The sequence below is a fragment of the Tupaia chinensis genome, unplaced genomic scaffold, assembly GCF_000334495.1.
Source record: "Tupaia chinensis unplaced genomic scaffold, TupChi_1.0 Scaffold144111_1, whole genome shotgun sequence".
NCBI classification, from domain to species: Eukaryota; Metazoa; Chordata; class Mammalia; order Scandentia; family Tupaiidae; genus Tupaia; species Tupaia belangeri.
Window position 1 is genome coordinate 108,314 of NW_006203966.1, and position 12,064 is coordinate 120,377.

The window sequence follows — 12,064 nt, forward strand, 5'->3', positions numbered from 1 at the left end:
CTTTTCTTTGTTGGGAGGTTATTTATTACTGATTCAATCTCCTGGCTTGTTATAGGTCTATTCAGGTTCTCTATGTCCTCCTGATTCAGTCTTGGTGGATTATTTGCATCCAGGAATTTGTCCATCTCCTCCAAGTTATCTTGTTTATTGGCATATAGTCGCTCAAAGTATCCCCCAGTGATGTTTTGTATTTCTTCTATGTCTGTTGTAATATTGCCTGTTTCATCACATATTTGATCAATCTGGTTTCTTTCTTTCTTCTTCTTGATCAGTCTAGCCAATGGCATCTAATATATACAAAGAACTCTTAAAACAACAAAACAACAATAGGGTTGGGCCTATGACACAGTGGGAAGCCAGCTCCCACATGGCCAACCAGGATTCACGTCCCAGCCCTGGCTCTGGCAGCTTACACGCCCGACACATGCCCCAAATCCTGATAGGATGGAGAATTGAAGAAAAAAGGATTGTAGCATGATGAAGTCTCCTGTTGGGAGATGATTTCTCCCACCCTCTCTCCTGTGTACATACATGGTCTTTGGCATAAGTGAAAAAATTTTTAAACAAAATACAAACATAAGAAATCAATTCAATTGCAAAATAGGCCCCCCCCAAAAAATCTGGACACCTCACCAGAGGCAATATACAGATGACAAAGAAGCATATGAAAAGATATTCAATATCAAATAACATTAGGAAATTGCAAATTACAACAGCAATGAAATACTACTACAGACCTATAAGAATGGCTAAAATCCAAAACACAGATCACAGCAAATGCACAGAGCAACAGGAGCTCTTACTCACTGCTGTTGGAATAAAAAACAGTACAGCTACTTTGGACAACAGTTCGGCAATTTCTTATAAAGCTAAACATATTCTTACCATAAAATCTAATGATTTTTTTCTTTTGTTTTTAGAAAAACAGATTCAAAAGTTATATTCACAAAATCCTACACACAAATATTTATTGTACCTTTATTAATAATCATCAAAATTCAGAAGAAGCCAAGATGTCCTTCAACAGGTAAATGAATAAACAAAAAGTGGTACATTTAGACAATGGAGTACTAAAAATAAGTGAAATATCAAGTAATAGAAAGACATGAAGGAATCTTAAAGCATATTGCTAACTGAAAGAGGTCAACAGAAAAACCTATATACTATATAATCCCAATTATATGATACTCTAGAAAGGGCAAAAACACAGAGTTCATAAAAAGATCAGTGGTTGTCAAGGTTCTGGTGGATGGGAGAAAGGGATGAATAGACAGAGCCCAGGGATTTTTAGGGCAGTAAAACTATCCTGAATACATTTACTGATGAATACATGTTATTATGCATTTGTCAAAACCCACAGAATGTACATTACATTGGCTCAAAGACACAGAGAGAGATCAGACTGTGATCCAACCCCAGTTACAAATGACCAAGATCAAGGACACATACATACTTGCCCAGAATGCTTAGGGAGGGAGATCCCAGGATACCAACTCAGGATCTTTCCCATATAGTTCCAGTTGTGTTATTGCTGAACCACCTAGTCCCCTAAAGCAGAATACTATTCATGTTGCTTACATGACCGAAAGCCTTCAATGATTACCCAGGGCCACAAACTCCTGAGCCTCCTACACAACAATATGGACTCAGTTTGCCTAATCTTATCTTGTCTTTCACTACCATCCTATATTAAGACAAATTTTGGCCAAACAATTTACCAAATGTCCTCCAAATTTTTCACCTCCCTTTAAAAGATCTAATTCTCCACTTCTACCTGTCAAACACTATTTTTTAATAACCACCTGAAATCATAAGGGCAACATTCTTCTACAAAGGCAATTTCTCACAACCAAATTTAAGTCTTTTATTTTCCACTTTTTCTGCTCCACAAGATCACTTGTATATACATATTCATTACACTCAGTATAACTTTGTACTTGTATAAGAGTAACACACTTTGTTATCTTAGCATCTCAGCTGTAAGCTACAGAAGGGCAGGAAACATGTCTCATTGTCTCTGTTGTACCCAGCATAAGACCTTGCATGTGGTAAGCATTCACTGATTCATGGCTTATTTGAACTGAAGTCACTGCAAGTCCAATGTAACCAACACACCCAGTGCAGGGAATTTAAAAAAATAATAATAACAAAATATCTAAAGGGGAAAAGTTAGATCTGTTCCTGATGTACCAAATACAATGAATTTTACTCTATTCTCATGTGGAATCTACATGATCAGAGATCTGGGATTAAAAGGTACTCCAAAGATCATTGAGTACCACTCTTCCTCATACAAATAGGGGAGCTGAGACCTATTAAAAAGTATTTTATACAAAATTACACTGTAAGGTATGAAGGACCTAGTTAGAGAACATAGTCCTGAATCCAAGGTCATGGTTTTAACTACAAGTGTTACTATCACATGTGGTTCCCTGCTGAGACAGGGTATGGGGAGAGCCATGTACTAGAAGACTGTCACTATTTCTAAGGTATAGCTGACAATGCAAGGCAGGAGCAGGTTTTCTGAACATACCTCTTGCAACTGAGATTCTTTCTTTTTGGAAGACAGATGTAAGTGCCGGTCCAGCAAAGAATAAAATCGTTCACCATCCTTTTCAAATTTCTTTTTCCGCTCCTAGACATGGGAGAGGAGGCACAGATTAAATATCTGTAGTTTTAATTCTATCAACTTAGAAATGAGAATGAAGGAGACAGTGCCAAGTTTCATGTGGTCAATCCATCTAGTTCCCAGGAAGAAAAAGACAACAAACAGAGCTTGCTTTTGCATTGGTCCCAGTAATTTCACTTCCTCAAATATAATGATTTGAAGAAACGATTCCATCTATAGAAAAGGCAGTTCCTATCAGTACAGTTGAAGGCTCTGAGAGCTGCGGCTCAGAGAATGATCTTAAAAAAGGCCTAGGGGGGCCAGCATATGGTGCAATGGTTATGTTGCTGGACTCTCATGTAATCAAACATGGTTCAAATCCTGGACCCAGTGACTTAAAACTAATCATGGGCATGTGTGCGTGCATGTCCAACATACTGAGAGGAGAATGGAGGAGAAGGGACTGTGGAGTGGCCATTCTCCCTGGGGGAGGGGGGTGATTTCTTATTTTCTCTTTCTCTATTTCGCTTTGTCTCTCTAGCAAGTTTGCACACCCTATAGCAATCTCCCTTTAAAAAAAAAGCCTATAGAGTAGTTACTATTTTACTGCTCCAATATTTTTCAAATATAATAACCACTTATTCAAATTTTTTTAAAAAAGAAAGAACATAAGAGTTTGTTTTTTTTTTTTTGAGAGGTTTTCGCTATACAGCATGTGTGTGTGCCAGAAAGAGAGACAGAGAGACAGAAAGCGAGAAATTACCCACTCAGGGGAGATAGCCAAACCACAATCCCTTCTCCTCTATTCTCTTGGGATCTTGGGCATGCACACACACATGCAAAGTGTGAGTTTAAGTCACCAGGTCCGGGACTTGAACCACAGTTGACTACATGGGAGTCCAGTGACATAGCCATTATGCCAACTGCTGGTCCCAAGAGTGAGTTTTTATATCCTAAATATAAAGCATTCTAAAAGGCAAAAAAAACCCTGTAAACTAAATACCTCCTTAAAAAGGTTAAGTTATAATGTGTTTAGACAGTCTAATAATAAGGAAAACATTTGCATGGATTACCTTTTCAAATTTATTATTTGGTATTATTTAAGCATTTTATGACTTCATACTAAAAGCTGATGTTAGAGATGTGGGGAGGGCCCCATAAGGAAAATGCATGTGTGAACCCCACTTGAAAACAAACCTGAACAAGGTACCACTGACCCAGATTACAAAACAAAAAAATCCCTCAGCCCGTTCCTCCTCAGCAACCCATTTTCCAGGACCCCTCCCTTCTTCTTGGGAGCTGTTTTTCCTTCCCTCTCCTTCAATAAATTCCCTGCTTGCTTAGCTACAACTTAAAAAAATTAGATGAGAGGACAGCCAACACATGGAATGGTGGTTAAACCACTGCTTCCCTCATCTGAGGTTTGAGTCCCAGATGTGGCAGCCTGAAAACACATCAGGCATGTGTGCACTCATGTACACACACGCGTGTGTGTGTATGTGCACCAAAAATCCAGAGAGGAGACCATAGGAGAAGGGATTGCAGTGTGGCCATCACCCTGGGGGTGGGGGTGATTTTTCACTATCTCCCTCTCCCTGTCCATCTCTCTCTGCAGAGTACAGAAAAATGGCAAAAAAATATATACAAAAAAAAAAAAGAGATGAAAAAATGGGAGGAATCTTGGAAGGTTTATCTGGAAAGCAAGAGACCTAAAAGCTTTATGGGGGATGTAGGACTCGGTCCTCATTCTCCTGAGTATGATATTTAATTAAATTCTCTGCTGCTCAGCACCACTGGAAGTCATACAGCCTCCAAAGTAGCACTAACTATGCTTGCTTTTCATAGACTGATGCTGACATTTTTCAATACCCTCAGCACCTGGCTGGCAGATTTATGCCAATAGTGTTGTCTTAAAAAATCCAAACTTAAAAAATGAGAACTTACAACATGTCAGATACCAGAAGAGGCATAACAGGGGACACACAGATAAAAAGAAAAAAAGAAATGGCACCCATGGTTTATTGCTACAAGCAGTCTTGCAGGGCAGGAAGCTAGGACACAACAAGTGACTTCTGACCTATAAGGAATGTACTTTTTCTCTAAGTACTTTTTATTTATATTTTTTGAGAGTTTTTTGCTAGAAAGACTAGAGAGACAGAGACAGAAAGAAAGAATTAACTCCCCAGGGGAGATAGCCACCCTACAATCCCTTCTCCTCCATTCTCCTCTTGGGATCTTGGGCACACATGCACACTCGTCTGGTGTGACATTAAGCCACCAGGTTTGGGACTCAAACCATGGTTAACTACATGGGAATCCAGCTGTCATAGCCATTACGCCATCTGCTGGTCCCTGGAGAGGCTTTTGCTATAGGGCATGTGTGCTCGCCAGAGAGACAGTCAGAAAGTGAGAAATCACTCCCCAGGGGGAATGGCCATACCACAATCCCTTCTCCTCCATTCTCTTCTTGGTATCTTGGGCATGCATGGACACACGCCTGGTGTGAGTTCATGCCACTGGGTCTAGGACTCGAACCATGGTCAACTACATGGGAGTCCAGCAACATAGCCATTATGCCAACTGCTGGTCTCAGCACTTTTTATTTTTAATGAAGCATAAATAGAAAAAGAAAAGTAGGGAAGAAGCAAATATTAACTGAAACCTCCATCAGACTAATCAGTATGATAGATACTTAAAATCCATCATTTCATTTATTCTTTGAAACCTGAGAAATAAATATTGTAAAGGAAATGAAGATTCAAATAAGGTAAACTAACTTGTCCATGGTCACATAATATACAAGTCTGTCTGACTCTTTCCACACAGGTCAACTCTAACCCAGATGATCATGCGAGGGTAAGTTCAAGGGGCTTATAAATAATTAGGATGGCTTGTGAATAAAGCTCAAGTAGGTCTATGTCCTAGCCCTAACTGAAATAACAAAACACAGGTGGTGGAGACCTTCACACAAAACATAGGTAGGAACAAATTTTTCCATAGAACTGAATCTATTTAAAGTGGCAATTAATTGAGGAAAGCACAGGAGCCCTAAAGCCTTAGTGCCTTCTCTAGGAACAGTAAAGTTTGGTGTGTGTGTGGGGGGGGTAATTTTCTCCTCTGTTTCCATTTTTTAAATAAAAAACTGTTACATGTTATTCACATATCATAAAATTAACCCTTTGAAAATACACAATTCAGTGGTTTCTAGTATATCCACAAAGTTCTACAACTATCACGGCTACTGAATTCCAAAATACTCTATCACCCAGACTCCCCTCGACACACAAAAAAGCCCCTGTATACTTTAGCAGTCACTTCCACATTTCTCCCTCCACATACTCTCAAGAAGCCACAATCTACTTCCTCTCTCTATGGACTTGCTATTTCAGATCTTTCATATAAGCAGAACCATGCAATATGGCCTTTTGTGACTTGCTTTCTACCCTCAGCACGTTGTTTTCAAGGTTCATCCATACTACAGCAGGTATTAGTGTATCATTCCTTTTTCTGACAGGCTAATATTTGATTATATAGATATACTACATTTACTTTATGTATTCATCAGTTGATGGACATTTAGGTTATTTCCTTTTTTTGGCTATTAATAATAATGCTGCCAGGGTCAGCAGGTAGTTGGTAGTTAAGGTGGCTGGATCCCACATGGCCAACTATATGGTTCAATTCCCAGACACAGCAGCTTGAAAAACACACCAGGCACATGTGTTTGCATGCACAAAATCGCAAGAGGAGAATGGAGAACAAAGGATTGTGATGTGATCACCCCTCCACTACATTCCCCCCAGAGGGGGTGATTTCTCTCAACCCTGGTAAGTGGCCATGCCCTATAGTAATTTTTTTTAAAAAAAAGACTGAAGTATGGATCCAGCAGGTGGCATGGTGGTTAAGGTGCTGGACTCCCACATATCTGACTGCATTTCAGTACTGGACATGGCAGTTTGAAAATCATACTGAGTACATATGTGGGCATGCCAAAAATCCCAGGAGGATAATGGAATAGGGGATTGTGGCATGGCCATCCACTTTAGAAGTGATTTCTCACTTTTCTTCTCACTGTCTCTGTCTCTCTCTGGCTAGTGTATATACCCTATGGCAAAACCTTTACTAAACAAATAAATAAATAAACAAACAAACAAACAGAAAAAAAAAAAGCAGTAATGCTGCCATGACCTAAAACACGACACTCTGTGAGGCTGACTTACATGGTAAGGTTCCATGTTCATGTCTAGAGACCACTCTGAATATACTGAAGGCATGCATGTCCACCATTTGGGGCTGAAGCTGAAATTAGATCACAACATGGAGACCATGATAGGGATGCTATCTGTCTGTCTCACTCTCTCATTCATGGAAGAAATAAACTCTTTAAAAAAGAATAATGTTGCTATGAACATTCATGTATGGGATTTTCTTTTGATTACTTGTTTTTTGTTGTTGTTGTTTGTTTTGTTTTTAAACTGCCAGAGGACATATGTGCTTGCCAGAGACAGACAGAAGTGAAGTAGGAGAAATATTCCTACAATGTGGCATGGTCACATCACAATCTCTTCTCCAATTCTCCATAATGTCAGGATTGTGGGGAATGAACAGACACATGCCTAGTGTATTTGTCAAGTTGGCAGGGCCAGAGTTTGAACTGTGGTCAGTCATGTAGACTCTGGTTCCCCGAAACACTAGTCCATGGGGCCTGTCCAGGATTTTCCATGGTTAATTATCATTTCTCTTGGGCCTATGTAGTGGCGTGAAATTGATAATCTATAACCTTTTGAGGAACTGCCAATCTGTTTTCCCAAATGGATGTACATTCCCAAATGAAGTAAGTGACAATTCCAATTTCTCCATATCATTACGCATACTTATTATTGCCTTTGTTATTATAGCCAACCTAGTAGAAATGAAGTGGTAATTATGTCTTTCTTCTTTCTTATTAAAACAAATCTAATACAATGAAGTGGTATTTCACTGATGTTTGATTTATCTTTTAAAAAAATATTTATTTACATTTAAATCACTGTATATCTTTACAGTGGACCACATGGTACTTCCTAGTATGAATACAGTGCATATTAGTCAATTTAAAGACATTACCATATGCGTTATCAATAGATAACTTTCATTTTTGTGTCTATTAAATGTTCTAGCTTTTTTCCCCTTATCCCCTCTTTTCCATCTCCTATTATCCACCCCCTTCTATACTATCTCCAGTATCTAGAGTTGGCCTGCTTCCAAGCTTTCAGTATTGCTATAGAGTACAGATGTTTGGCATATATTAAGCAGGGACATAGAATGCCTATCTTCCATAGTCTGGCTTGCTTCACTTAGTATTAAACTTTCGTATTCACCATTTTATATCAAATGTCAGGGTCTCACTGTTTTTTATTGTTGAGTAGTATTCCATAGAATACATGTGCCACATTTTTTCAATCCACTCATCTGTTCCTAGACATTTGGGTTGATTCCAAGTCCTAGAAATTATGAATAATCCTGCAATAAACAAATATATGTGTTTTTCCAACTAAGGGTTTTCCTATCCTTTAGGTAGATATCGAAAAGTGGAATCACTGGATCAAATGGTAGTACTGGGACCAGCAGTTAGCGTAATGGCTATGTCGCTGGACTCCCACGTAGTTGACCACGGTTCGCGTCCCAGACCCGGTGGCTTAAAACTCACACCGGGCGCGTGTGTGTGCGTGCCCAAGATCCCAAGAGGAGAATGGAGGAGAAGGGATTGCGGCATGGCCATCCCCCCTGGGGGGTGATTTCTCGCTTTCTGTCTCTCTGTCTTTCTCTGTCTGTCTGGTGAGCGCATGCACCCTATACCAAAAACCTCTAAAAAAAATGGTAGTACTATTTGTAGATTTCTGAGGAACCTCCATATTGTTCTCCACAGTAGCTGTACTAATCTATATCTCCACCAACACATAGGTTTCCTCTTTCACCATAGCCTTACTACACTTATCATTCATTACTTTTATTATAATCTTAGCCATTCTGACTGGGGTCAAGTGGTATCTCATGGTTTTGATTTGCATTTCCCTTATGATAAGAGACATTGAACATTTTTTCATATGTTTTTTGGCCCTTCACTTGGAGACTTATCTGTTCAGCTCATTTGCTCATCTTTGGATCAGATTGATTTTTTGAGGGGGAGTAGGAGTAGTAAACTACTTGAGTTCCCTGTATATTCTGGTTATCAGTCCTTTATCTGAGGCAGAGTTTGCAAATATAGCCTCACATTCTGACGGTTGTCTTCTCACCCTAATTATTGTTTCTTTTGCCATGTAGAAGCTTTTTTGTTTGATGTAGTCCTACTCATCTATTATTGCCTGTGCGTTGGGAGTCTTATTTAAAGCCTTTCCTACTCTGATGTCTCCAAGAGTTTCCCCTATGTTTCTTAACAGTAGTTTTATAGTTTGAGGTTTTATGCTTAGATCTTTGATATATTTTGAGTTGATTTTTGTTAATGGTGAGAGATAGGGGTTCAATTTCATTCTTTTGCAGGTGAATATACAGTTTTTCCAGCCCCATATGCTGAAGAGATTTTCTTTTCTGCACTGGATTGTCTTGTCCCTTTTGTCAAAAACCAGTTGGATATATGTTTTGGCATTTATTTCTGGGTTATCAATTTTGTTCCACTAGTCTACCTGCCTGTTTTTGTGCCAGTACCATCCTGTTTTTATTACCACAACTTTTATATATTTGATTTCAGGAAGTAAGATGCCTTCTACTTTATTATTTGATTTGTATTATTTTATTGATTACTGTGGTTGAATGAATTTTCATCTGCCCTATACATATTTTTTGGGGGAAAAATGTTTATTGCATTAATTTGCCCATTTTTGAATTGTATTTATTTTTCCTGTTACTATTAAGTTATAAGAATTTATCATGTATTCTGAAAACTACATTTGCAAATATTTTCCTGTTACTCTTTGGGTTATCTTTGCACTTTCTTGAAAGATTTATTTTTTTCTTTTCTTTTTTCTTTTCATTGTTGTTAATGTTTTGCTAAATGGCACATACCTCTAGCAAAAAAGAAAGGGAAGGAGAAAGAGATAGAGAGAAATCTTCCAATGGGTCATGGTAATACCACACTCCTTCCTCCACTCCTCCATCAGGATTTTGGGCAGTCACACACACATGCCCAGAATACTTTGCAAGTGACCAAGCTAGGACTCAAACTGTAGTCGGCCAGGTGATATCCAGCTCTCCTAACCACTATTCTATGGGGCCAGCCTTTGATAAAGTTATTTAAGGCACAAAAGTTTTTTTTTTCTTTTTTGAAGTCCAATGGCCTATTGTTTTTTCTTTGGTTGCTTCTGGTTTTGGTGTCATATCTAAGAAATCATTGCCTGATTTAAGATCATGGGGATTTACACTTGTCTTTTCTTCTCAAAGTATTATATCTAACATTTTTAGCTTATAAATTTATATTGAGTTAATGTTCAAACTTCACGTGGGAAAGAACTTCATCCTTTTGTATGTGGATATCTGGTAGTACAAGTGCCAGTTATTGAAAAGACTATTCTTTCTCCAATTAAATTATTTTGATATCTTTGTAATAAACTAACCATTCTGTACTCTCAGTTCTATTCTATTTCTTTTTTGAGTGATTTTTGCTATAGGGTGTGTGTACTTAGCACAGAGAGACAGAGACGCAGAAAGCAAGAGATCACCCCCCAGAGGGTATGGCCATGCCACAATCCCTTCTCCTCTAGGCACCTCTCAGGATTTTGGGCATGCATGCACACACAAAGAGCATAAGTTTTAAGCCATCAGGTCCAGGAATTGAACTGTGGTCAACTACATGGAGTCCAGTGATGTAACCATTACTCCATCTGCTAGTCCCACCTACTCTATTAATTTGTATGTCTATCTTTATGTTAGTACCATGCTCTCTTTTTTTTATTTTTATTTTTGAGAGGTTTTCACTATAGGGCACGTGCGCTAGCCAGACAGACAGAGACATAGAGACAGAAAATGAGAAATCACTCCCTGGGGGGATGGTCACGCCGCAATCCCTTCTCCTCCATTCTCCTCTCGGGATCTTGGGCACGCACGCACACGTGCCTGGCATGAGTTCTAAGCCACCGGGTCCGGGACGCGAACCGCAGTTGACCACATGGGAATCCAGCGACATAGCCATTACGCTAACTGCTGGTTCCCAGTACCATGCTCTCTTGATTACTACAGCTTTAAGTTTTTAAATGTAAAGAACAAAAAATTGTCTTTATCAAGACTTTTTATTCTTTTGTACTTCTGGTCTTTCCATTCTATACAGAGTTTAGAACCACCTTAAAATCTGTGCAAAATGGCCAGCTAGGATTTTGATGGGGATTGCACCAACTATATAATCAGTTTGGTGAGTACTACCACTTTTTTTTTTATTATTATCATAATCTTCTTTATATTACATTGGATTACATATAACTTTACATTGACTTCCATTGCTTTTTCAAAAGGGAATGCCATGCATGTCAGTCAATACAGAGGCATCGATCTCCCCGCTTTATCATTCAAAGTCTTTTCCATGCATTTCCCAATAATTATTATTATTATAATTTTTTAAAACAGTCAATCACTATTTCTCATTTTGCTTGTTAAAAGACTTCACCCATCATGAAATACTTCCCAGACCAGTCCAGTTGAGAATACTATACACGTCATCTTCAACAGATAATAAACCATATCTGTTTCTCACTAACATCCCCTCTATTGTTCACTTGCTATCTTTCTCTATCCTCTTCTCTTTTTTTTTTTTAGTTTTTTTTTTATTATAATTTTTTTTTTCCCATCGCAACACTCAAATGAATTTTCCATCCAATATATACTGTGCGTTGGCTCAATCAAGCACGTCAACATATATGTTCTCAGCAAATAATTTCCCAATTCTTGTGTCCTGCATACCTTGCCTTTTGTTTTACCATCCTAGATTCCCCATCCCCCTCCCTCTGTTATGACCCATCCTCCTCCCACATTGTCCCTGTCATCCCCGATTGCCCTCCGTGCCTCACCCCTCCCCAAATGATCTGTCAGTGATCTTAATTAGTCTAAGTCTCTCCAATAGTTATCACAGCTGACACATGCCTCTACATGAACTCAAGTCTGACTTTAGGCCTAAACCCCATTGGGTAAAAAGAGCATACTATAAAGTAGAACCCAACTGGGCCCATACCGCTCACTGCAGCCATCAAATATCCAATTTTTTTTTTTAAATGGTACGAATAGTTTAACCGTTTTTTTTTGTTTGTTTTTTGTTTTCGTTTTTTTTTTTTCCCTCACATTCATTCCCTGAGCATCATCACAGCGTACTAAATGTAATCTCCCATCTAGAATAAACTGCACAGTGACCCAATCAAGCATGTTATCATCAATAATATTCCACTTCTACTTTCTTGCTTATGCACATATATGTTTTTTTTCCTCTTCCTCTTTTTT

General features: G+C 38.6%; 1 protein-coding gene across 1 annotated transcript in view; it reads right to left on the bottom strand.

The window, feature by feature from the left end:
* Positions 1-6,849, bottom strand: part of LOC102499325 (oligophrenin-1) — a gene marked incomplete at its 3' end in the record, with an annotated part of 66,169 nt that extends 59,320 nt beyond the window's left edge. Inside the window, exons 1-2 of the mRNA XM_006165966.1 lie at positions 6,829-6,849; positions 2,534-2,635 (exon numbers count right to left, since the gene is read on the bottom strand). Coding sequence (XP_006166028.1) covers positions 2,534-2,635; positions 6,829-6,849 — 123 coding nt within the window. The remainder of the gene's footprint in view (positions 1-2,533; positions 2,636-6,828) is intronic.
* Between the last annotated feature and the right edge of the window lie 5,215 nt (positions 6,850-12,064).